The 27,391-nt window shown below is 44.8% G+C and overlaps 2 protein-coding genes across 19 annotated transcripts in view; one reads left to right on the top strand and one right to left on the bottom strand.

The window, feature by feature from the left end:
- The window catches only part of LOC100123943 (protein cordon-bleu), an 89,882-nt gene that overhangs the window by 39,538 nt on the left and 22,953 nt on the right, over window positions 1-27,391 (top strand). Inside the window, exons 1-2 of one of the 18 annotated variants that reach the window (XM_032600303.1) lie at window positions 16,711-16,827; window positions 17,517-17,560. The exons of 16 other annotated variants lie outside the window; for them this stretch is intronic. The gene's annotated coding sequence lies outside the window, so the exon portion shown is untranslated. Of the gene's footprint in view, window positions 1-16,710; window positions 16,828-17,516; window positions 17,561-27,391 lie in introns of those variants that run through there. One more of the 18 variants, XM_031933777.2, reaches the window with a different exon arrangement.
- CYP4AB23 (cytochrome P450 4AB23) lies at window positions 4,575-7,746 on the bottom strand. The gene is given in 11 exon segments (NM_001172461.1): window positions 4,575-5,080; window positions 5,164-5,343; window positions 5,420-5,588; window positions 5,662-5,730; window positions 5,801-5,907; window positions 5,982-6,190; window positions 6,282-6,378; window positions 6,454-6,639; window positions 6,711-6,801; window positions 6,872-6,981; window positions 7,345-7,746. Coding segments are annotated over 11 exon segments (1,545 nt in total). The 5' UTR covers window positions 7,502-7,746; the 3' UTR covers window positions 4,575-4,910.

Here is a 27,391-nt window from a genome sequence, read left to right as displayed (position 1 = left end):
AAAGCGTTGTGAATGGGATTTTCACGGTTTTTAGAGGTGAAAACGACGGAGAGACGCGCTGATTGATGAAAGCGATGGCGGTGCCAGGTGCCGATGCTCTATTGTTTCAGGCCTTTTATTTGCTTCAGTGATGTGTCTTTAACGATTTTTTCCTTCTTTCTGTTTCAGGTGAGTAATCTGGCGCTTTTCAGTCGGCGATCAGTAAGTCCCATACAATTTTCGCATTCTCAGTCGTTCGGATTTCCCCAGAACATCATAAACTTCCTCCAAACCAGCTGACCGCGCCAAAAGAACGCACTTCCAGGTCTCAGCTTCGTAAAGCCCGCATAACACACCACCTCTCTCCCGACACTCGCGGGCGTGTTTCTGCCGCGCCGGTCCCGTTAAAACGAAACGCGAGGAGGAGAAAAAAAATGGAAAGCAGACGCGCGCGCCCACGCTGCTCCTGCACACGATATAACTCAGCGCGCGCAACGTAAGCGCGGCGCCAAGGGACACGTACAGTCGCGGCCATTGTGCGCCGCGCATTCTTCGCTCCTCTACCTATACGTATTCCGTTGGCGTGCTCGAGACGCGATGTGCGTCTTGGAAGGAGATGGTGCGCTTGTAAATATGCGCAGGGAAGTTTGCCGAGAGTGCGATTTTTTCGAGATCCTTTGCGGTAGGTTGGGAGCCGAGTCGAGCAGCGTTTAGGAACGATTAAACCGTTTCTGATTTATCCGAGGGAAGATAATCATCGGCTTGCGCTGCCGTATCTCGATTTTTCTTCGGAAATGTTGTCGAGCAACATTGGAGAGCGCTTTTATTTTTGCGTCCAGCGACCGTTACTTTATTAATAGTGGAAAGCGCGTTTTCCAATGAACGATACAACATTCTTGGACAGTATTTGTAAAAACCCTCGATACACATGTTAATTTAATGTTGCCAATAAACAACGGAGCTCGTATCTGCCCCGACAAGCTGAAATGTTCAAAAAATAATTATCTATCCGTGCACACAGAGAACTTAATATTTCTTCGCTCCACATAATCTCCCCCGTATCCTCTACCCCGTGACTAGAACAAGCTCAACTACGGCGTCCAACTTGCAAATCGTCAACTCGCGCGCGCTGCGATAAGAAATTGATTTTAATAAGCGATACGAACCGCAATCAGTCCCCCAGGCTGTACACGCACATAACGGTACCTTTCCTCATGGAACGCTGTATGCACCCTTTTATTTGGCCGAATCGGTGCCGATAAGCGTCGAGAAATTTTCTAATCGCACGAAGCGGAAATTACGAGCGAGTGCGCGCGTCTCGCTGGATTTTCCGCGGGCTACGCGTGGATACTTTTTTGTTGCCGTCGAGTTCGCTTTTTCAGCGTTTTATAAGCGTCTATACGAGGGTCGTTACCCGCGTCAGTTTTTACGCTGCTCGAACTTTGGGATATTTATTCAGGAATTTTTTTCATCGAGCCTCGCGCTTTCTAAAATCATTTTTTTTTTCGGATAAAGCGCGCAGAGTGGCCGAAGAATTCTTCTTATATCGTTATCGCGCGAACCACGAGCCTGGAATACCTTTGTTATTAGAGCATAACCCGGAGCAATACGCACGTCAAGTGGCCCTTCTGATTTTGGCCCACAACCGGTAATTAAAAGCGGACTTTTGTTGTTCCCCGTTTCGTTTGTCTTTCCCACACTCGGATAAGGCCCTCTTACTTTTTTTCGCGTTATACTATCCGTGCATGTGGCGAGCAGTCGTTTAGACTGGAATCTTATAGCAGAGCCGCGCGCGCGCGAGAGAGTAGACGTTAATTCGCGGTTGGCATGATAACTAAATAATTACACGGTGCCGGTAATGGTGCAATTCGGTCGGCAAAATCGCCGGCTAAACGCGCGCTTTTTGCGTTAATCAAATATAGGTTATGGCCAGTGTAACTCGGTTGTTGTGCGCTAGTGTAACGACATTTTTATGCCTATAGGGATCGCTGGGATTTTGCAATTGCTGACTTGCGAAGATAAAGCTTCGTGCAAACTATACACGACGTAATTCTAAAAGTTTACTCGAGCTAAAATTATTTGGTCCACAATGTTACCTTTTTCAATCGATTGACGTGTGTTCATTAGTTACCAACAGACAATTCTTCGTCGTTTCGTAAGGCCCCGAAACTTTTCCTGCAGCTGCACCCGAGTCTGGAATCGACATTCTAGCCAACAAAAAACGAGAACATCAAATCAATCGCCTCCGCGTGCACGTTGCCGATCCCAGTGCTTCTATTTCCCCGCGCAATTATCGCTCCCGAGATGCGCGGGAAATTTGAAATTCAAATTTCGCGCCGCGCACCTTGCAGAGAAAAACGAAGACCACTGCAGCACTTTTCTATATCGCGATGAGTCACGCGGCAGCAGCTCGCTCGCGCTTTGCAATTACGCGCGATAACGTAATTTTCCCGCGCGCGAGTTTACAACCTGCGCATTTTATTTTTCTCTGTAGATAAGGACAAAAAAGCGTCGATGCTTCGTTTGTTTGGAGAAAGGAATATTTCGCGTCGATAGCGGCAGGGAATTTTGCGAATTTTTCGAGTATGCGTAATTGCGCGGTGGCTGCTTGGCACTTTCTCACACCGTAAGCTGCGGGCGTTAGTTTTCGATTTTCTTGTTTTTTTCCTCCCAACGCGCCGCGGTTATGATATTGGCCGTTTTTTCCGCGAAATGGAAAGTTCGACGGATGTCGGCGATTCGTTATTTTCTAGAAATAGTTTGGCTGCGTACACAATAAAATGCGCGTGTGTTTTCACTCGCAGTCGTAAAGCGAAACCTGCGGTTGACTTTAGAGATTCTTGCGCGCTGACTTTCTTATGTAATTAAACACGTGTAATTTATGATTGTCGATCGTGCCCCAACCATTCGCGCGAATTTGAGTTTTCATCAATCATTAATGTAATTACAAGTAAGAGCTGCAAAATCGAGTTTCTGCTTTGGAAAGAACGCTTTTCACGCTACTGATCGTTTTCCATCAAAAGCTCGCTGGAACCAGTCCACCGGAAACCTAATCGCATGCTCTGGAAAAAATACTCTTCTCAAGGAAACACCTCTCGACATCTCGCCCTTGCCAGGAATGCAGACCACGACTCGTTAATCTCGATCTCGATCTCGTGTGCAACTCTTGGTCCATTGTGCAACGGTTTGCCGATCGCCACACGTGCGTACAAACTCACACCCGCGATGCAAATACTTCTGCTCAAAGTGTTTCCGAGGAGCCGAGTCACGCATGTAAATTGCTGAGAATTTTCCAGTGTGTGTACATAGCCAAAGGTTTTGTAGTCGTGGTAATTAAATTGTTTTGATTTATGGAGGAGGGGGAGGTGATACTGATGTGGCTGTGGCAATGGGTTAATGGGTAGAAAGTATGGATTTGATGTTAGGTGCGCTTATTGTATTGGAAAGTTTACCTTGGCATGATGTTTCTAGGAGAGGAGATATTGTTTCTTTGATTTACTGCTTCGGAGATGCTTACTACCTATTCCATTTCGAGTAATAACCGTTAATGTTGATGGCCATGTTTCTGCTGTTTTATTCCAAATTATGGTCTGTGATTATTACTCCTTATTTAGAAAAAAATAGGATCTAAATATGTGCCAAAAACTTCTGTTCTAGAATTTCATGAACCCATCATGAGTCCATCGACCCGCTTTTAAACCTCTTTTACGAGTCACACCAGAGTAAGAGATTCCATAAAATAATCCGAATTCGGATGTCGCATTCGCGCGTGTCCCGAAATCCCATTCGCTCGAATGGCGTGTGTACGTTTGACGATTCTGCAAGCTATGTACTGCAATGCAATAAAATTATTTTTACGATTCGCGCGACTGTTAATTAACTCGAATAATAAAATCTCTGTTCGATTCCCAGCTGGGATGTCCGCATGTAACCCAGAAAACATTGCCGGGAGGATGGGAGACACAAGGTTGGATATGGGTACAAACTCGAAGTCGAGACATTGAACTACAACTTAATTAATTCCGTTACGAGCAAATCAAGACGTATCTTTTACTTTGTTTCGTATGAAAAATAACTATTCTTTCATTTAAAGAAATAAAAAATTCCTTCAATAATATCAACCTATTCTGAGATGTTAATCCGCAGAAACCTCCTCCCAGAACGTAAATGCTCCTCACAAACAAGGGAGCCCCTTACGCAGTTTTCCTGAAAGCCGCCTTCTGTACTGCATGCACTCGAGAGTCATAAAAATTGCAGCGGCGGCAACAGCGCAGCACACGTATGTTATCCTCTCTCGAGGGCGATAAAGTACGTATACGTAGCCACAGAATCCAGGAAGAAGCGTCGGCTGAAGGCGCTCTTTATTGGACGCTCGCGCAACGGAAAGTGGAATTGATTTAACGCTCGCGTGTCCACGGGGAGCCGCGAGCAGAACGCAATCCAGTTATGACGGCACGCTCGGCGGCCTCGTCGAGGTTGTTGTTGCAGCCGGCGCACACACTTTGAAGTGTTGGCTATGTGTGTCAGTTATAGAGATGCTTTTAATTGATGCAAGAGACAGATTTTTGTTGAGAAGATTGTGATAGCAGAAGACTGGTCTTGTAGCAATATATTTTTGACTTGAAATTTTAACATCTCTGCTGATAATAAAATCGCTGCTATATGCTCACAAGAAGCTTCAAAATCTGAATAAATACGATACGTTTCGGTTAATAAACATACCTCTTAATATATCTGTCTACTATCGTTATCAGAGTGACACAGAGTGTCTCGGACGCACAAGATTTCATAGACATAACAATTAGCGTCTCATATATTCGAAAGATAACATAAACCAACTTCGAAAGTAGCACAACATCTATATTTGTTGTAGAAAATGTCTATGCGTAGTTGACAATAGATTCTTTTTGTTTATGCTTAAGCTCATGCAATCACGTATTTTTTTCTATTTTCACAAATTTCAAATGAACAGGCTCAGAAGGTCGTAGCACCAAATCTGCAATTAACTTTATATCGGCTAATCGAGTCACAGGTTCTAAGTAAAAATTTTGCAGGATTCTTCCAAGTATTGATTTTAATTCAAGAAGAGCAAATTTTTGACCTGAAAATTTTGTCAAGTACTGTATGTTAGTAAGTTTTTAATGATTTTTATAGTACACTTTTAGTTGTATATATCAAAATTACCTATGCAATTACGAGAACCAGCACTGAATGGTATATAAGCGAATGGATGGCGCTTCGAAGAATTTTCAAGTAAAAATCTGTCGGGATCAAATTTGTCAGGCTCATCCCAAAAGTTAGGATCTCTGTGGAGATCGTAGAAGTGACAGACGACACAAGATCCACCGGGAATCAATCCATGTTCTATAACCAATACACAATAAAACGTTTTTGGATTAGGAGTATACTTTGAACTTTAACTGCACGTGATCAATCTTACTGAATTGTAAATCTTCTGATACGTCTCTGAAAATAGTCGGCACAGGTGGATAAAGCCTCATAGATTCTTTGATGCAACGTTCAAGATAGTGCAGCTCTTGCACCTCTGCAATACCCAATATTCCATTGTTCTTTTTCAACATTTCATTTACTTCGGCTCTAGCTTTATCCTGTTGATACAGTAAAAATTAAATGGGTATCATGCAACAACAAAATAATTAATTGACTAGAAACATAAAATACCTGAGCATTTTTGTTTTCTGCTAACAGCATCAAGATGAAAGTCATGGCCATTCCAGTCGTATCGTGACCCTTGATAAAGAAAATCGCTGAGTATACCATAAAAACTGTTCGAGGTATTTTTTAAAATAGTAATATGTACCTCAAATGTAAATGTATCCACTTCTTCTTTGATTCCTTCGTCGTCAATCAGACCGTCTTTTTCGGCTGATAAAAGCAAATCAAGCATAGCCAATCTCTTTTTGCAGCCTGATAATTTCGTTTCAAACAATCAAAAATTTTTCTTTTTCATAATATAACCTACGCATCATAAACTTCATTACCCATGTATACGTCTTCGTCGCCGTCTTTATCTTCTTCGGTAAGCCCTTGCAAATATTTGTTTCCCGTACGATCGTGATATTCTTTACGTTCTTTTAAGACCTTAGCTGTAAATTCATGAAGTATAGAAAGAGCTTGTTTTCTGTGTCGATTAATTGGTAAAAATGGTACCAGCTTTAACATCCAGTCATGTATATATGGCCTAGGCATTCTACAACATAAATAATAGTTATCAGTAAATTTAGTCCTTGTATAACATGAACAACAATAAGACTACGAATGTATCGTAAATTTTATATCACCTGTAGACAGTGATTTCGCCAATTTTATAAATAGCTTGTTTGTATTTTTCTATGGTTTTCGTATCTAAAGAGTCTAAAGCAACACCCATAGCTGACTCTGCAATTACAATTTCCGATGTTACTTGATTTGCAGAATTTTATTTGTTGAATATTTTTATTACAAAAGGATTACCACAGATAATGTTCAAAGTAAACTTTGAACAAAATGGTATAAGACTTTGAACAGACTCTTTACCATCGCATTGGAGAAACTTTATCAGTTTTTCGCCCTGTTCTTGCGTGATATCCATATATTTACGCAAAATGTTAAAATGAAAAGCTGGTGTTAAAATTTTTCGTCTGTGTCGCCATTTTTCGCCTTTAGGTTAAAACAGAAGTCATAAATTAATGGTTTTCTGAATCGCATAAATGATAATTGATTACTCATACCTGAACTTGTTAAAAGACCAGTTCTCAACCAAGGATGTAAATACTTGTATACCCAACCTTTATCTATAGTCTTTCTACTCGTGAGTGCAATCTGATACAAATGAAACATAAAATTGAGTATTTTAGTTCATTTCGTGTCAAGAAATTATTATAAACTTTACCTCTATATCATCCGGATGTCTCACACTGTATAGTGCTTCTGTAGTCATCCATACTCTTGTAATCGGGTAGTATTGGTTAGAAAGTTGGCGCAATACCAGCCACATGCTTACTAATGAAAATAAACCATTTAACAAATAGTATGTGCTCATTTTCACATGCAATCATAACTATAAAAAAAATTAACATTGGCCTGAAGCAATAAATATTTATTAAATAGATGAAAGGTCACTTAAAATCTACATAATGACAGTTTCCCAGTTAAGTTTGCAACTGTTTAATGATAAATTTGAAATAAAATAAAATACATCTCTCTTTTTTAAATCTATACGTAATATTTAACTGCAAAACATTGTTAACTGATTTTCGAAAATATAAGCCAATCACTGATGATACAAATTCTTACTTTTGCGGTTATCATTTCAAGTAATAGGATTCTTTGATTCCAGTATCAAAAATCACCTCTATTACTTACCTGGTGAGGAAATATCGAAGGAAAGCATATTTCCTATAAATGGATATGGCGACGGTCCCGGGATTGCCGATGCCAGTCTTCCAATTCTTCGATATCTAATGTAGAAATGGAAAACTGTCAAAGCCAAAACTATAAATAGTAATAGATGCATCAACATCTTTTCAGTATGGTTTCTAAACTTTGTAAGACCACTCAAAAACGACGACGATTTTTCAACTTTTGCAAACCACACATCACAAAGTCCGCGAACCGACTGATACGCATTGCCGATGAACAGTGTCTCGACGGAATATTTTTTGCCAACAAAAGCTGCTATTGGCTACTTTTTGTGATTTAGGATGCAAATTGGTGTTGGCGCTTTGTAAAGTATGATGCGCCAGCAAAAATAATCTGCACGAATACAAGCTGTGGTCTTATCTGTTATAAATAATATGTGTGTGTCGTGAACTGATAGTGCGATTTTTTAGTGCTGACTATCGCACTACTTGCATGTATTTGCTTGTAAATATAAGATACTAGATGTGTTGCAATCACGTTAGTTCGTGGATTCGTAAAAAGATAGGCACTGCAACCTCAAATGCACTGTGAAACAATTTTTGATTTAAATATATCCGTAATTTTAAACAAAAGTTAATCATTTTCTAAAATGACAAAAAATATTCAACTATAGTCTAGTAATACTAAAAAAAAGTAAATTGATGGGTTTCTTGCGTCATTGATTTTGAAAGCGACAACTAGTATAGAGGCCGTATAATTCGTTACATCTGCAAACTTTTTTCACACCTGAATCCTTGATTGATGGAAAGCTTTTTTATTAGGAAACTTAAGAAACAGCTGACTATTCTCGTTAGTGTTTCTCGGTAACACTTCTATTTTTATCCTGTGATCAAGATCCGTGAATGATACAATGCGGTAATTGCTAGCATTTGCAATTTCAAGAAGTTAAGAGAATAGCTATTATGCAACAATTAACGATTTCAGTGATCTTTGACGACATAATCACGTTAGTCATGGTTATTTTTTGCTCTTAAACTCTTAAACAATTACGCATGTATACGGCTGCTGCGACAACTTTTGTTTCTTAAGTATAGAATATTTGAAGATATAAATAAAAGACACAATATAAGGAACCATACATTTTACGATAACACCCTAACAATGCAAAGAAAGGATTAATCTATGAAAAATTACTCGAATGTAAATTGAATCAAGCTCCGTTTCAAGCGCAGCTCGTTACGCCGTCTGAGCCTCGTGCACGTAATACCCCGCATTTTTACGATGCTCGTACGCGCGAGCCTATAAAAACTGCGGCTTCTTCGCTCGAGAGGAGCAAAAAAAAGAGCGGAAAAGCGGAGGTCGTCGTACATACTAGCGTGTATACAAATCTCTGAAGGAGACGCGCCGCGCGCGACATTGCAAGGCTGCGCGCATCGGTTTTGCAATCGTGTGAAGAAGACGGGCGAGGACGAGCCGACGAGATCGACCGTACGCGATCTGATAGCTTGATGAGACGAATTTTCAATTTTCGTTTTTTCGATTTCGAGAAGGCCGCCAGAGTGTTTTAGTAATGACGTAAACAGGCTATTTTTTTCAGATAAGATACGAGCGACTTGTCACAATTTATTCATGGTTTTCAAGAAACTAATTTTTTCAAAAATAAAAAAAAAAGAAAAGAAAAATGTTTATCCCCGAAGTGACAATCGATAGCCAGCACATAAATTCGCAGCGGCAATAACCATAAAACCTTATCTTTTGAACGGCTCTCGACGGCTTTGACATTGAACGAGTGCACATGCAATTCCGGAGAATATCACTTAGCCTTGAGTGCGAGAGAAAGAGAGCGAGAGAAAAAAGAAACCGCGAGATTCGGCTCATTGATTTTTGAGCGAGCTTGAAAAATCGCAGCTGAGCGTACGCCGCAATTATTGTTCCGAATCTGGCTTGGGGTTATCTCAATCTTTCGTCGGGATGTATAATAATAACAGTACACGCGAAATAATAATCGCGCGGGGAGTAGCAATTTCACGCATACCATTATTCCGCGGAGATTCATTTTGGGATTGTGTCGAAGCGTATATCGTAGCCTCTTTATCACTTTGGTACACTTTTACTCTGCATTATATTTACATTGATATCGCGGTATAAAATTGAATGTTTACGTACTGCATATCGAAGGCCAGCGAGAGGAAAAAGAGGAACAATTTCACTCGTCGGGCTATGTCCCAAAATTTTCATAACGTCGCGTATTACGCGCCTCGATCGATCAAGCGTGTGTAACGAAACTCGATGTTGGAGAGAATTTTCGTGTTTCGCCAGCGCGAAGTTTGAGCGTCGACGACAACGTTCTGCGTCAAAGGTGATTTGTGTCGTAAGCTTACAACTTCATAAATCGTTAATGTGTAGCGCTGCAGGTATGCTGGGAATTTATCGATATTTTTGCGCAATTTCTGCGGTGCGTTTGAAACAGCGCAGATGTAGGAAATGGGCTTGCGACAGCGGTGTAACGCGAATTCTTTAGTTCGAGTATGTTTTCTCGAACAATTCGAACAATCGGAAGATTATTCCAGCCTCGAATCGAGCCTCACGAAAATTCAATCTCGGCTATTCTATTCCGCGATTATCCGTACAAGAGAACAAATCCCAATCAATCTCCCCAACTTTCCCCTATACACCCAAACCCAGGATGATGATGATGATCATCGTCATCATTCTCCGATCGACTCGTAGAAACCGAAACTCCTAAAGCAGGCGAGAAACCAGGCGAACCTCGCAGGAATGCGCGCGCGGCCCGATAAAAGCAGGCGATATATAATGCGCGCTTGAACGTAATAAGCACTGCACAATGCAGAAAACACGTACACACACAGAGAGCGACCCAAGAGCTCGTGACGAAGGCGGATCGGCGCGCGAGATATGTCCGGCGCTGCCGCGGCTGCTGGACCGGAGAAAGTCTGCGCTGCAACGACATTCGCCTCTCTTTCCCATAAGAAAGTGCCTGTGTAGTCTTGTGTGGATATAGGCAGTCGATCGCATGTGCACGTGTGTGTGTGTGTGTGTGCTGGGAGGCCTCCGGCGGCTGTCGGGGATATTACACGGAAGAAGAGGAGTTTCCTGGATGGCTCGTCTCAGATGCGATGACGGAAATGTGAATGAGTTTTGAGGGGAAAAGTGGACTGCCGTTGCGTCATGTTAGCGGATAATTGGTGCGTGAGATGCTGTTGCGCAACTTCGTTAAACTGATTTCGCGATAATAAGCGATCCATCATTGTAGTTAATGGGAGATCGTTGTCGATGTAGTCGTACAGGGAGACAATGATCAATTAAGGCGACTCGTACAATTCGGATTTGCCAAACATGTTGTACGTCGAATTCCTCGGAAGGACGCACTCGACCCGGAATTCGCCGGATGATTTCGTACACGTAATACCAGCCGATTTTCTCGAAACTCATCTCGCGCTGATTCAGTCGGGTCTAAGAAAAGAAAGCACCGCCGTCGTCGTCATTCTCGAAAATCGCATCTCGACTTTCTACCAATAAGCCTGCACAGCTCTTGCAGTATTAAAGTTCGATTTTCCCGCATCGCCACACCTCACCCTTCAACCGTCCGATGCGCTTTCGAGGCTTCGCTAATCGCCGCCGGTATGCGGCGACGTCTCGGATGAGCATCGAGAGAAAGTGGAACATCTTCTCTCGAGATCGATCGACCTGTCGTCGTCATATTTCGAATTCACATACTCGGTTTCACGTTTTTTGGGATATGTGCTGGGAATCGACAGGTTCGCTGCAGGCTCGTGACGGGCTACATCGATCGACTCGCTTCGTGTGCTTCACACTTTTCGAGATCGTTATGCTTTTTTTCCGGTGATTCACGCGTTCTGATTTCGTAAATGATCGACGCGCGTTGCAGCACATTTTTGTGAAACTGAACTGAAAAAAAACCAGAACGCTGCTAGCTTCTTCGGCTTAACCGCGCAGCGACATTGTTTGCGCAAGTCATTACGAATGCATGCGTTCTTACGTCGGCAGCTAATTTTCGTTTTAACTTTTTTCGAACTCGCGCGCTTCCAGCAAGCGATAAAGCGAAGCTATTGGGCAAGAACTGATACCATGAATCATTCATTCGGCTCGAAAAGCCAAACAAACCTAGAGCGCGCAGAGGCAAAGGCATAAAATCGATCCTCTCTCGCGACCTCCAATTCTCACGATCGCTCGCGCGTCTCCTCTCCGATGCATAGTCATCGCGCATTCGAATTTTCACGCGTGCGAAATGACGAAGATCCACACGCGAGTCACGTCCGACGGTAGAGAGAGAGAGAGAGCGAGGAGGAAAAAAATCCCGAAGAGACCTCGAGTCGATCGTCGTTTCGATCGATGACGAGGACTCCGGCGCGATCTAGGAATTCCGCCGCTGTTAACGATTCGCCTCGCGCGCGTTAGGCATTCGGGATGACGAGCAGGGATGCACGGGAAATCGTCGTTAGCTCGGCTTGTTTTCGATATGTGCGCGCGCGCGCGTAGAGGAATCGTGATCGTAAATCCTGCGGCGTGGAATGCTATTACCGGCGGCGATTCGATTAAATTCTCAAGCGAACTCTTTTCTCCACATCTATCCGCGCGCCCGTAGTTTCAAGCTCTGCGATTCAATTTTGCGTTAATTTGTTAATCAATTAAGAGTAAACGCTCGCCGCGTTTAACAAACCCGAGCAATTTATGAATCTTGTACGCGCATTAGGGGGCAGAGGAATGAAAAAGGATAAACTCGCGGCCATTTAATTAATTCGTAATAGTAGAAGACGTCCGCATCGAGAGATTAACGGCGAGAGAGAGAGCACGTAATCGATCAAAAGTATTAAAATCTAGCGCGACGCGTATTTGTTTTCAATCCGAGCACGTAGCGACGTCTTATAACGCGATTAACGACATCACGGCAATAAATTTCCCTAAGCAGAATCGTTCGGCCGCGCGTTACAATGGACATGAAATTTATTAAGGCGACATGCCTTATTCATGCGCGAATATAGACGGTGTACACTCGCACATTACATAAATGCCGTTTTTATCTTCCCTCGATTATCGTTCCGAGAAGGACACGATCCGATAGAACAAAGAAACAGTTTCTCGCAGTAGGATCGAAAATAATATCGCGACATTGCATATCACTGCACTTCCCTCCTCGAGTCGAGAGCTAAAAACCAACACGTCGTCGGCGTGCTCGCGTCCGTGTAGCAACAACTCCAGGAACGAATTCCAGCTCTCCCTCCACTACTACTAATATTTATTAACTGATACCCGCTCCCGCTAAAAGACACGGTAAGAAATAATAAGCAGCTCTTCGGGAGCAACAAAAAATCCGAGAGCTAGATTCATAAACATTCATCTCCTCGCTCGCGAGAGGCTCTGCCATGGCAAAAAGACGACGGCGAGAGGATGAGGAGAAGAAGCTACGGTTGCGCGGCAGCTTCTCTCTCTCTCTCTCTCTCTCTCTCTCTCTCTCTCTCTCTCGCGCATAGAAAAAGGGAAATGCAGGAGCGCATCGACGTGTATAAGGAACTGGCGGCGCATCCAAGGCTTTCCTCGGCGTTCCTTAACCTCGAGTCTCCTGCTGCTCCTCTTTTCTTTCCCGCTCCTCGTCGTTTTATTGCCATTATCGTCCTGCGCTGCTGCTGCCGCTGCTGCTGCTCCTCGATCCTCCTCCGGCGTCATTGCGCGACGTAGCGCACGGATAGATGGATGGATGGATGGATGGATAGATAGATAGATAGATAGATGGGAGGAATGCAGCGGCTGGAGACAGGTGCGAATGAAGGAGGAAGAGCGCGGCGGACTCCGCTGAGAGAGATGAGATGATGGAGAGGGAGTGGTGGACCTACGCGAGCGTAAATGCAAAGGGACAGAGCACCGCCTGCAGCTTTCTGGGTTGTTATTTGGATCCAGAGATTGATGGGATTCCTGGTAGCTCAGTTTTTCTTCTTTTTTGCCACCGAGCTCGAAGCTACTTCGGGATCTTTTTGCAGCACCGCAACCGTAATTTAGGCGGGATTCTGGTTTCGACTGATATGAAAATGCTATATCGCTCCCTCGAGAGTATAAATATTGCAAATCTGAATGAAAACCAGTCGGGCTATTCCAGGCATCCCGCACGTGATGCAGTATCTCGACTTGGCTGATTCACCAACGTCTTCATCCGCGATGGCCAGAATTTCTCAAAGTCGCGAAAACGCGATATGAGAATAGCGTCTTCGAATCGTCTTCATTGCATTCTCGCGGTTCCCTACCCCGACGAGTCTAAATTTAACCGCCGCAATCTCGTATGCTGCTCGGACTGCTTTATTTACCTGCGATACAAAATCCGCGGCAAAATCGAAGACCCTATGTAAATCAACTTCGTTAGCGGCCTCGACTCGGGATTAAATTCGATTAGAATAAATAAATTGCGGAAGCCGCCGTAGTCGGCGGGATAAGAGCTGCGCGCGAGAAGATAAATGCGACGAAAAAAGGTAACGAGAAAAGTGCGCGCGGAATGCGTATAAGAATAAAAGAGAGCGAGGAGAAAAGTGCTGCGGGAGCAGCAAAAAAGGGAGTAATTGAACGAGGAAGTGCAAAGGAAATGCTGGAAAGTGCTGGGATCGTTGCAAAAACCGAGGGATGCGCGCGATTCGTGGGGAAAAATGAAAGTAGAGATGGATTTCAAAACGACATCAAGGTCGTCGGTTTTTTCCTTGATTCGCTTGAGGATGAGGTGACAGGTTCGTTTGTCGCTATGGCCTTGAGTTCGAGTCTTCTTCTTGGAATTCTATTTCGTATAACTTTCTTTTGCCCTATCGGTCACCAATTATGAGCGAGGAATTGATTCGTCAAAATGGTCGATGAAACTATAGAGCCATCCTCCATAGGCTACAAATTATTTCCATAGCTTTATTTCCAGCCGGACGTCTTCGTATATGATACACTACATAATCCACAACATGATTAGAGGAAAATCGTACGAAACTCGAAAAGCATGGATAATTACAAGCGGAAAACCAATTAGAAACCTCGGAACCACGTTCGATCGATATGACAGATTGTACAGTGAAAATTATAATAATACATTGTATCAGCGTTTATTGGTGATTACCGACTAAACGGACGATATTTCCCAGAATCAGCGTTTTTAATTTTAAAACGCCGACCCGCGGACTTCTCCGTACGACTTTATACTTCTTATTATAACGTCGCGCATCATCGTTGTCATCAAATGTCTGCGTTGTCGCTGAATATGGCCGGTGAAACTCTTTTGAAAATGCTCCAATGAAAACCCAATTAGGAATCGGACTCTGAATTCGAGCAGCTGCTTTTGTGCGCATCAGTAGTAACGGCTGGATTGGTCGAGACGACGCTGTCGCTTGGTGATGTATTTATTCTAAAAAGTAATGGTGCCCAACGAGCGTACAATTATTCAAAGGCCGTCCTATCATCATGCTAATAGCAATTTGACAAAGCCGACCAACTTGTTCAAAGATTCGTTTCATTGCTCGCGCTGCGTCTTTCAAAGAGAGCAGTGGATCGTCGTTCTTAAGGTCGAAATAACCAACATCATTTGCGTGCATGAATATAAATATTTGGACTCTTGGTAAGCCCATATAAAAAATGCGTAAAATCTGTCCAAAGAGATAATATGCTCTTTGACGCAGAGAATCTTAGAAGCATTGTTTGCCATCTGGCGGGATCACTTAACGATTGTTCATCGAAGCCAAAACAAGCTGATATCATCTCTGACTCCTACCACTTCTTCATTTTTTGAGCCGACCACTTAGGATGATGCATCGGAACTTTCCAATTTTTTCGCGCATTCTTTAATTTCATAAAAGAAAAAGAAAGGGACTCCGCGACACAATAACAAGCGCATGCAGGACTGTGGAGGTAAACAAAACCTAGCTCTCAACTAGAGCCTTCCCTTCGAAACATCATCCTCGCACGCAAAAAGCAGCAGCCACGCATCTCTCTACGAGTCGAAAACACATCGAGGCAAGCATCCCAGCGAATGACTCTCTCGTAATAGGCACAATTTAAGCTCCTCTCTCTCCTCCGCGTCAACGCTCTCTCACACAGGCAGGTAATTGCCGCTCGCCGGCGCGTTTCCTACTCGCCTCCTCTATATACACGTTCATATATCTCTCGGAGCAGTGGAGAGAGAGAGAGAGAGAGAGAGAGAGAGAGAGAGAGAGAGAGAGAGAGAGAGAGAAAGAGATGGTTCGCCTCTTCCTTCTCGCGAGCGCGCGCGCGAGGAGGTCGCGAGCAAGGCCACCACGGGCGTTGCCCTCCTCTCTTTCACCGAGTCGCGAGACTCTCCGCTGCCTGCGCAAGGCTTGTGTATAGCTGTCTCTCCTCGTCCTCCTCCTCCTCCTCCTCTTCCTCCTTCTTCTTCTTCCTGTTACACGATGTTTTGTCGCTTCTTTTGGGGACTTCCTCCTCGCGCAGTCGGCCGGCTTTGTTTTGATTTAGAGATTTGTTAAACATCGAGCTTCTGCCGCATCATAACATCGATCAGGATATCCTCGATCGTTTGCGAATTTGCTAAATTTTTCATTCTACACAAAACGATCGAATGACGTTCCTCGATCGCCAACTGTTTATGCGTCGAATTTAGCGCGACGATCTTCCGTGTTCTTTCTTTTCTTTCCGTTTCGAGCGTTTCGCGAAGATAGCGCGCTCTTTCCTTTCTTATACATTCCGATCGTTACCGATTGCCTGCGCGCGCTTTTATTGGACCTCGATATCCTCGGCGTGTACGACCTCAACGACTTTTTGGCCAGATAAAGAATTTACTTTAGAGCTTGTCCTTTCTTTGTGGCGCTGGAACGTTACCTTTTTCTTTGCCTTGTCCGAAAGTAGAACTTGGTTTTACGGAATTTACGACCACAGCCTGGATCGGTCGGCAGCGTGATGCCATATCGAAAGTACTCTTCATCATTTTCCGTTCTTTCCAACGAGCTGTACTCGGACTATTACGAAGCTTCCTCTGCGTAATAAGGAGGAAGCAAAATCAGCCGCACCACACGTCCCGCCGATTCATCAAGCTCGCGCGATCTAACCTTTCTCTACATTTTCACACCCCCGTCACGAATTCAAAACACACACACACACGGCGGTGCTCCTCTTCATTCCCTCCACGCGCTCTCGGCTCTCGAATCATTGCACAACACCCGGCGACACAGCAAAAGGAAAGAAAAAAGCAAAATAAGAAGAGGCGCACGAGTCCGGCATCGCACATCACCGATTTTTCAAACATTCCGCGAGAGGAGGAGGAGCAGGAGAAGCGAAGGAAGGGGTCAGCCGAGTGCCTTGGTCCCGAGCGGAATGCCAATTACGAGAACAGAACAGTCAAGTGCGGAGCGCTGGCGCGCGATGCGACGGGGATTAGATTAGATTCGAGTGGCTCCTGCTATACGGCTGATGTGTGGCGTGAGAGCACAGTGGCTCTACGAGGAGATCGTGTGCATGGTGCGTGTGTGTGCGTGTGTGTGTGTGTGTGCTCGAGAATTTGTCAGAAGTTTGTGACTCGATTTTTTTCGAACTGGCACTACCAGTTTGCATCCACTCGATTTTCACGAGGCCTCTCTATGTATCAACAGCGCGTATCTCGCGCGAACAAAAGCTAAACGAGCGTTTATTCCCAGAAGCCAAAATAAAGGAAGGCTTTATCCGCGAAACATTGGCAGAGCCGCGCGCGACCACCGCCTGGCTCAATTAGCATATTCATTAACGTCTCAATCCCGCGCGGAGTAGTCTCGCTCGGCCGTAAAAATTTAATTCCCGCATCTCCGACTGCATACCCAATTAAAGCTCTCGCTCTCCGCGCGCACTCGCTATAGCTCTCGAAAATTGCAATCTCGATACTCTCGCAGGTGCGCGCGCGCTACTACTCGCGTCCATTGACACCGGCGTAGAATTTCCTAGGACAAGAGCTGCGCGCGAGCGTTTACCCCGAGCGCATAGCTATGCACGCGCTGAGAGGGAGAGAGCATTTGCATGTGTCGACGACAGGTTCTGCGGCGAGTTTACACGCGTAACTGTCGATATCGGAGCCAGACGAGCGAGATCGCATTGTTTGGAGGAGGAGGAGGAGTTTGTCATATCAATTTTACGTCCTCCGAATATGTGCTAAAGTTTCGCTCTTTTTTCTGTTTCAGGTGAGTAGCTCGTCCACGATTGCCGCTGTCCGAGTGTTGTTGTAGTAAGTTTTGAAAGCACACACACACAAAATTAAAGACAAATGCACTGGGGAATATATACACATAAACAAGACAACACTAAATCATCGTATTTTTTATTAGTAAGTGAAACTCGCCGTCGCACGATGACGATCCGTCCGTAAACTCGAATTCGCCGGCTGTAATAAACGAAATGGCCGAATCATCGCCAAGCTGCATATTTCACTTTATGTAACCGCGCGCGCGAAAAATTCGAATTTATAGCTCTCAGTCGCGGGTATGATTTGCACGTTACTCGGTGTGCGTATGATCGCGCTGAAAAGCAACTTTTTTTCTTAACCCCGGAGAATTTTTAAGTAAAATCGCGAATCATTAACTCTTTTGCTCGTGGACTCTTGTACCGCAGGTAAAATCAACAATGATCCCGACGATCAAACACGATACTTCTATTTGCATAATTCCATCACTCTTCTCTCACCCCAAGCGGTCACTCGTGCTGGAATTCCCTTCCTCGCGAGTGTACGAACATCGCGCCGATTTATGAATTGCGCAAGTCGGTATAATCCATCCGCGCGCACAGACTCCGTATGTTATACGCACTTACCCACACGGGGGACTGGTTGCACAACTCGCGCGCATAACTATATTATACGTGTATTCGCGCGACCGTGTGTAGTCGCCGCTGCAGCCGCTCCTTTCTATACGCTCCTCGGCGAGAGGCCAGTGATTATCGATAATCGATATTTTTCGAATTAGGGGGAAAATCGATTGCCGAGTCGGAGAAACTTCCTGGAGTGTGTTTCTTTTATTCGGCGCAGCTTTTTTTTGTGTTGCGTCGATGATTGAAGGAAAGCTGGTGAAATGCGTGCTAAATCTTTGGATTAAGCCGGTAATATCTCGGTCGTGATTTATAGTCTGTTCAACGCTGAAAAAGTCGACACTTTTCCGAAGCGCTATGAATATGCATCTGGAATAATAACGATAAATATTTATTACGTTTATCCATGATAAAAAAAAATCCTCGCATGATAAGCATATTCATCCGCTCGCTCCAGGAAAGTTCTAAACCGCGTAGCTCGTCGAAATTTAAATGTCTCGCGCGTTGCATCCATGAGATAACGTCAAGGCGCGTCACCGTCATCAGCGACCTCTTATCGAATTAACGCGCAGCTCGGCTTGTAATCTTCCTGATTACATAGCCTGGCACCCTTCAGAGGCGAGAACGAGGTGCGTTCCTCGAGTGAGAAAAAAACAGCCATCGACAGCCGGAAACTCTATCATTATGCCCTCGACATTGACTCCGCGCGCATCGTCGGACACGCTTTCGCGGACGCCACCGCGGAGTTACGTGCGATTATGCGTCGATCTAGATTTCTTTGTATCCCGCGGAGCAACGGAAGCTGCGCGAATATGGCGATTGGTTTAGGAATTTATTGTGGTCGTATCGGCGTTTTTGCGTCCTTAATTCGAGGTGGCTCATTACGAGAGGCGGTAATAGAAATCGGATCGTTAATGATCCGCGCGCTTTATTGTGTACACGATCGCGTTTCCTGCTGATGCATTAATATATGAGGACCCTTTGCTCGTTGCAACTCGAGAGCTGCCGCGAGTCAATATTCCTCGCGAAAGGAGAGCTGCTTTGAGGAACGAGTTCCGCTGTTTATTGGAAATGAAATCGTTTATGACCTTCGTGACAATGTGTATGAAAGTTTCGAGAGAGAGAGAGAGAGAGAGAGAGAGAGAGAAAGATCGAGTCCGCGGCTTGTTATGGAGCAACAGGATGCAGTGCATTTCTGGTCTATCGGAGAGAAGTGGGGTGGAAGTAGGTTTTAATCGACGTATCGCAATGCGCCATTTTTTTCAGCCGCCGCGAGAGCCGGTGGATAGAATATATCGGACGGACGTCTATGCGCGTAGGATGTTTCTATTAGAGACGCTGAACGAGCCGTAATATCACTTGCAATTTGCAATCTCATTCGGACTGCGCTTAATATAACAACAACTCTCGCAAACGAGATGACGAGAAGCAGGTGTATACTCGTGGACTCGAGAGTCGAAAATCGCATCATCGGAGCTGAAGCCTCTCTCGCGCAAGCGCATATACGTACAACGCGTCAGTCAGTCGCATCGCAAGGTTACCCACTTACCCAATTTCCGACGAGTGCATACAGAGTCGTCGCGGCAAGTTTCCCCGCTGCGATTCCCCCTTTACTTTTTCCTCGCGAGCCGCTGATTTCTTTATTACGATTCGCGCGTATGCGATTGTGCGCACAATTTCTCCTCGCTCCCTCTCACGGGAGCGATGTGTGATTTTCACTGCAATTAAGTCGCTTTTTCATCACGGAGAGGCTCGATTCGGCCGCGTTGACGCGAGTAGTCGCGAGGATGGATTGGCTGTCTCCCGGGGATTTTCCCGTGTCGCTGAGCTTGTTTTCACTTGTAATTGTGTCTTGGAGGATGAATTATCCGTTTTTCATTCGGATCTGTGACTATGCCCAGACAGAGAATTTATCGCAGTGTGAAAGTAAAGTAATCGCCGAGGTAAAGCGATATTTTCAAAGTTGCGCGCGCGCGCGCGCATAGTTCGGGGGATATCGTAACTAGGGAAATCATGCGTCGCTACGTTTTTGCTCGTTAAGGTCGCGCGGGATTTATATAAATGCCGCTATAAGTCTCTCGTATACGCCTGTGTCTCGAGCGAGAAATTAATAAAACCTCTCGCGAGTGGATTGATTTATACCCTGGCGGCGCATATCGCTCGTGTAATTAAAAGTTTCTCTAATTGTTAAAACGCGCTGCAGCCGTACAATAATACGACGTAACTCAAAAGGCCTTTCTCACGTGTGTATGCCGGCCGCGCGTCTCTCTCTCTCTCTCTCTCTCGTCGGCAAAACAAATAAATAATCATCCTCCATTTCTCCACTTTGCATACCGCCGCATATCCGCTCTCCGGTATAAATCCCATCTCCGATGCAGCGCCAAGCGAACGCAAATAATCTCTCTCTCTTTCTCGCGTTCTCGATAAAACCAGAAAATCCAAGCGGGCAGAGTCGGATCATCTCTGGAGATGGAAAAGAAAGGCGCAGCCGTATCTTCGTTTTTCCAAGGTTAACCCGCTCATCGAGAAAACCACACGTCGTTGCTGCTGCTGCTGCTGCTTTCCTTCCTCCCGTATCGCATCCCGCAATTACGAGTCCGCCAATTTCCACGTTCACGCTGGCTTTTTTTGTCGTCGGGGGACATATAGAGGTGCTGCGCGTAATTATTCGCGCGCGAGCTTAACGAATTCTCGGAATTTAATGGGTTTCCGGTTCGATTTTCCCGGGTTGATTGGAGAGCGGGATTTTTTCTCGGCGAGGATGCGGGCAGGAACGAGAGCGAGAGTTGTTTCTGCCGTTGTTGCGGCTGTAATTTAATATAGGAAAGTGATTACGATGATTACCATGCGGGAGTTGTTGCGTGCGAGAGAGAGAGAATAAGAAGGATAATTGATTTCGGGAAAAGCGTTTGTTTGCAGGTGGTATTACGCGTCGCTGGTTCGCAAGAAATTGGAATTTTGCAACTCATATTGCAGCATCCGCTTATCGATTGTTTTACTAGTTGATGCTTTTTCCCAGCTAGGCACGTAGGATAATCGATCAAGACCCTTCTTCACCTAAAGATTCATCGTTCCGAAAATCGGAAACACATTTTTAACCTTGTCCATACAATTTTCTTATCGCCAGTCCCCGTTCAGCAAAACGACGGCTCTTGACTTTCCAATCAATCCTCCACAGCAGCGGCACCGCTCTCTCATAAATTCAATTTCGCACTCGCTGCACAGAATACCCCCTCCGATAATAATTCGGCCGCTCGGCGAATGAGGATTTCCGGCCTGACTGTGAAACACAATCGTCGCCGGCGCACACACACACACACACACACATGCGTGTACATGCCCGCGTCTTCGTCCGCTCGAATTTCCGTTATTAGAAAGGGGCACAGCCGGCACCGGTGTATACCTACCTGCAGACGTGCAGTCGCACATAACCTCAACGGAGGAGAAGAGAGAGAGAGAGAGAGAGAGAGAGAGAGAGAGAGAGAGAGAGAGAGAGAGAGAGAGAATGAGCGGCGCACGCGATGTGCACCGCCGGCGCTACTTTCGCGGATGATTTTTTTCCTGCGCAGCGGTAGTAGTGCGCGAAGGTGACACTCGGGACCGATAAGTAATGGGACTCGTTAATGTCCCGAGTGAACGGGCTACGAGGGAGCTGGGGAGTGTGAGGGCATTAGCGCGCGGGGGATATGGAGGAAAAGCAATTACCCGAGCTGTTTTTGTGCTCGTTTTCTTTTCTCTGTTTCTCCTTTCGAGGGAGAGAGTGCTGATGGGCGGGAAATTAGCTTTGCCGAGTGTTGATGATCGAGACGACATGATCCGTTCGGTATACGCTGCTCTATAGGTCTATATTTTTGAGCAAAGAATACATTTTTTTTTCAATTCCTCTTTATTTTGGCATACCCACTCTCGAAATGTCATTCCCGTGCTCTCGAGTGCTTCCTGTCTCATGGCGCGTCGCACGCGATGATTTACATGGGCCCGCGACGCGCTTAATCTTCCAGTCCCCCTATCCCTTCTCCGACTGCACTACATTGTATCTTAATGCCCCACAAGCTTTTTTCAATTCACATTTCACGATCGAACTTCTTGTCCGGCTCGCTCGAAAGTTTTCTTCTCCCGAAAACACGACGTAAACACGTGTACACAAAGATGTACACTTATACGCGCATATGCATGGCAGTCGGTGGCGATGACTTTTCGTTTGTTCAATTGCACATCGTCGTCCCATTGATGTACGGCGGGACGTTAAAGTCGCGCTGAATTTCGGCCGACGTTATACTGTCGTGTATAATGAGAGTCGAGGACGATTGGAGCGTGTTCCGTTATGGATGTCACGCGCGCGCGCGCGAGCAGCTCTTCAAATGGGACGTCTTACTTATTACACCTGATGCAGACTCTCTAAATTCCTGAGACGTGAAGTTTTAGGCTGCTTTTCCAGGTGATAATTGTAGGCTTTTTGACGAGAGTCGAAGAAATTTGATGGAAAAGTGCGATGAAAGTCTCGCGATCGATGTGAGAACCGAACGGAATTGCTTGACTCGTGTGAACGGCCTCTGTTCTCGTGCCCCGGCCGGACGCGAATGAGTTATTCGTGATCGATGCGCGCGATTTATATTTTTGTCTTTGAGAGCTTGCAAAGTGTGCTCAATCTTCCCTGGTAGAAAATTGAGTCATAAAACTGGTGAGCAGACCAGTGACTGAATTTGTTTTATTTCCAAAACCCCAAACACGTTTTACTCCAATTATAAAAATGCGTAGACCAGCTTCACAAAATACTTTACAACGCACATAGTCTCGAAAAGTCGCACAACTTGTTCGCGATCTAATAAACAACGAGCACAAAAACGAGAGATCGATTTACAGCCCGAAATAATTACGAGGAAGAAATGCGATATCGAAAAAGTATCCATACATTTAACCCGAACGCTCTTTACTTCGACGCATTAACGCAGTTTCGCTGTCATAATTTATGCGGCGCGAGTTACAAAGTAGTTTCAATTAAGTGCGCGCGCGCGAGAGATAAATAAGGATAAAAGAGGCGTCCGGTCGAGTTTTCGGGTTACTTTGTACTTAAAATATGCCCCGCGCGAGAAGCACCTTTAAATTTCTTTCACACGTACACGTTCTTCGGGACGTGAAAGCCGCAGCGCGGAGGTGCATTTTGTGACTCGTTACACGGAAATCAATCTGCCCGTCGTGATTTGTGCGTCGTCTCATCGCCTTTAATCGGGTTGGTGATTATTTTCTTTTTGTTGGGACGTTTACGGCTGCCTTGCTTTTCTCTCTCAAATTAATCCATACTTGTAAAAGAGAGAACGTTTTGAGTCCCGATACGCTGACGAATCAATGTATAATTTTTCTGTTTGTTCCATTGGCATGTCTTTGATCGGTTCCGTAACGATGGCCAACTTCCTGAAACTAAAATTCAATCCTCATAATCGGAAGTAAAGCCAACACCCGATAATTTGCCAGTCCCGCAGGACTGTATTACAGTATTCCAGCACCAAATCTCCATACAGTCGGCCAATCGGTCTCATAGAAGCACTAGCGACTCAAGGCAGAAAAAGGCATCCAACTCGCGCGCGAAAATTTCTCATAGGAAATGCAGCCCAGCTGCAGTCTAGAGAGATTTATTGCGGCTCGGCGCTTTATCGGCCGTTAAAATTATTGCTCATAAAAGTTTCAAATTACATTCGGAATAACTCGGCTCGCGTAATGCGCGCGCGAGCTATCGTTACCGGCGGATCTTATCTGCAGCCGCGCGGCGATTCCGTAACGAAAGCCTGGCGCACCGTGAGGTTCCCGAGATTTGCATCTTTTCCCATTTTCGCGTACTTGCGCGCGCAGGTGAATGAGCTGGAAGTCGGCTTTGGAGGTTTATGGCCGAGGAGACAGGTTGAATTGTCTTTATGGAAGCGTTTAAAAAATTTGCCTGCTCCTAATGGGACTCGAGATGAAATATTCTGGAGTCATGTCCGGGAGATCGTCTTCGTAAGGTGGAAGATCTTTGGAAAACTAATTCAGTCTTAAAGCAGCAAAGTGTGATAGTACGATTAATGTCTTTTATTCGATAGAAGTTTTAGAAAATCAAGAATTGAAATTAATTCTTTGCATCTCGAGAATGATTAAATGGTCGAGGAGCATAATTTATCGATACAGCCATTGATCATTACTTCGGATTACGTAGCTCACTGGTGACGCGCATTATCCCGTGCATTACGACACAAGTGGCATGCATAGTCCCCTACAAAAAGATGTACACCTGAGCAATAGTTCTATTACGTCTATTAAATATATCTCTACACCCGTCGTCTCAATCTCCTTGAAATATTGAGCAAACGAAAAGCCGCTTCTTTTTCTCACTCGCGCCGATATCAAAACCATCCAAAGCCGAGCAAAGCAAACATCGGCGATAAGCAAACACATTAAACGAAAGAAAGAACGGAAAGAGAGTCCTCAGGTGGCCGTGGTATCTTCTATTTTCACGGGTGTACCGTTAATAGGCGAGAGATAGCACACAAGCGGACCCGAAGCACCAGTCTCGTGACTGGCGGTTTCTTTTTGTGTGCAGAGTATATAATACGTATACAGACACACAAACACGCGTGCTCTCCTCAAGGCTCGTGCTCTTGAGCTGCTCGTGCAGAGTGACGTGGTGTTCGGGAATAAGTCAGGTGCAAAATCGATGAAGCAGACGAAAATAGTAGTCTCGAGATTAACGTCGAACAGCTTGATGTACGGAGAGTGTACGTGATGTTTGCGGAAAGTTCGATTCGCAGATAAGGCTATTTCTGCTCTGAAACATCGGAGGCGTGTCGCGCGGAACACTCGACCTTTCCTTTCTCACTGGCGTCGCATTACAACTAACAGCCGCTTCCGAGCCTATCATCCGAAGAAACCTCGATCGAATTCAACACATATGCAAATGCATAGCCCGCCGCGCACACTGCTAATCGAACAATTCTTTTTCAATAGCAAGCTGCGCCGATCAGAGAAAGTATCCCATGCCAATTTTATACTTTCTACTGCCGCGTAATTGCTCAAAAACGCGCTATCAAATGCTCCAGATGAGAAATGCCGTCGACAGTGCGAGGTATACACCTGGACATAGCCAGAGGCCAAAGACACTCGCTGGTGCATCTAATCGCGCGCGCATTTGCATGCCGGAGAAAACTCCTACGCGTCCCTTCCTCTCTCGGCTGCTTCTGGTCTAACAGAAGATAAGCGCTCGACTCTTGCAGCGGCTCTTATAAGGCGAGAACCTGTCCTTTTCAAAGAATTGCACAATCCGCCGTTGGTTAGTCTCTTTCGGCACCGCTAAACAAAGGAATTTCTGCTTTTCGGTAGGATTGTGCGGCTCGCGTTTTGAAAGAGAGAATAAGTAGAAACGATCGAGTTTGGTTGGACTCCGCATCTGTGGACTATACTTTGATAGGATTGACGGAGAAATCTAAAGTCTTTGCCGTATAACACTGTACGAAGTAGGTTTATCCTCCTTGGTTAAATTTTCCAGACACAATTACACGCGAGCAGAGACCTTTAATCATCATAAAACATTCACACGCGAATGAGCCACGAGACAACGACGCTCGCAAAACCATACATTATACGCATACGTACTTTACGGTACATCATTAGTTTCCCCTTTTATCTTCGACTGGATTCGTTGATGTGCCGGCGTTTTCAGATGTCGTGCCACGTATTAGAAATCGCTGAAATCGTTACTCGTATCGGAGACGAGTGTCACCTCATCGGTTTCTCAAAGTTATGACGAAATCCGAGTTTCTCTGATGTTTATTCGATTGTATACCGGTTATTAAACTGCATTTACGATTATGCTGAATGTGTATACGGTCGTTATATCTTCTGACAGCGTATGCGGCTTTCGGGTGCAGGTTGAATATAATATCGTGTAGAAGCAGCGCAACTCGAATTTATAATTTTATAATAGTTCGTAGTCTTACTGCGAGACGATAAAAAAAACTTTGAAATTATTTTTACGACGTCGTTAGCGTGCGCTGCAGTCTGACTCATTGTTCTGCGATTATTAATCTTAACGACCGAATGGATGAGTTTCTGCAAAACGGGCGATTTAAAGTTTATCATAAACATTGTACGATGTAACGATACCAGCTATCATTCGGGAACAAGTAGAATAGTATCGCCTGATTTACGAGTATATTAGTTCGACGTGTTTACACCGAGAATCGCCGTAAATTCCCCTAATGACGAAAAAGTTAATGCGCAGAAATAATAATCAATCGCCTGTCTAATTCTTCGGGCATCGAATAATTTCCTGAAAATCCTCGTTTCCCGCATAAACCCGTATAATAATAGTATATCCGCGCCTAAATACTATAATATGCATTCGGATACTTATAGGAGGGAAAAAGGTTGGCGTAGAAATTCCTAACTTTCTTTTTATGACTCTCGCCACAATCATCCCACGCAATTACAAATAAGTAATCCGCACAATTATATTCACCACCACGATAATCAATAAAATAAACGCAAAAAAATGAACATGCATCCACGGAGGAAATAATAACTCGGTAAACGATATCTCCTTACCGGAATAAATGTAAATTGCAGCAGCAAAGCGAAAAATCCCCGTAAACCATTAGTCCGCAGAGTGTGGAACGACCCAATAAAATATTCGCGCGAGGTAAATAAAGAATAAGTAATTCGGCGAGCGGCCCGTTTTCAAATTTAACTACCCGTTAGTTACCGCTAATCGATTCGTTATGTAAGGCGCCGTAAATCCATCGTTTTTCTCCAGAAAAAGCGAAAAACTCTCAATTTGTTGATCGTAAAGTGAGATAACATGCAAAACAGCGCCAAAATCGTTGCGTCTTTGAAGTCTGCCGAAGTTTCAGCTCCCGATAAGCATTGAATCACGCCGGTGACTTATACAATGCCGTAATTTTTATTTTAATGGGTCGACTCCTTAGATAACTGCAACATTTTTCGAACCCTACAGTATATAACTCAGATGCAGGCGGCGCATCGCGACCAATGAAGGTACGCAGAAACTCGGCGAGAAAAGTAGATCGGAATTAGGTGAAAACTCGGCGCGCGCACGAGAGGAAGTGAATGTCAGCGCGATTTGCATAAGCTATCCGCGGCGGCGGCGGTCGGGGCTGTTTTGCCACTGGAATTAGAATCCGCGCGTGCGAATATCGTTTTCACCTTCTCGCTTTCGGATCGTTGTTTTTTTGCGCGGAAGTGCGAGCTTCGAGGAGCGATTTCTTCTTCG

The sequence above is a fragment of the Nasonia vitripennis genome, chromosome 1 (genome assembly GCF_009193385.2).
Source record: "Nasonia vitripennis strain AsymCx chromosome 1, Nvit_psr_1.1, whole genome shotgun sequence".
NCBI classification, from domain to species: domain Eukaryota; kingdom Metazoa; phylum Arthropoda; class Insecta; order Hymenoptera; family Pteromalidae; genus Nasonia; species Nasonia vitripennis.
The sequence above is the reverse complement of the archived record's forward strand: the minus strand, read 5'-3'. Positions and strand labels throughout refer to the sequence as shown.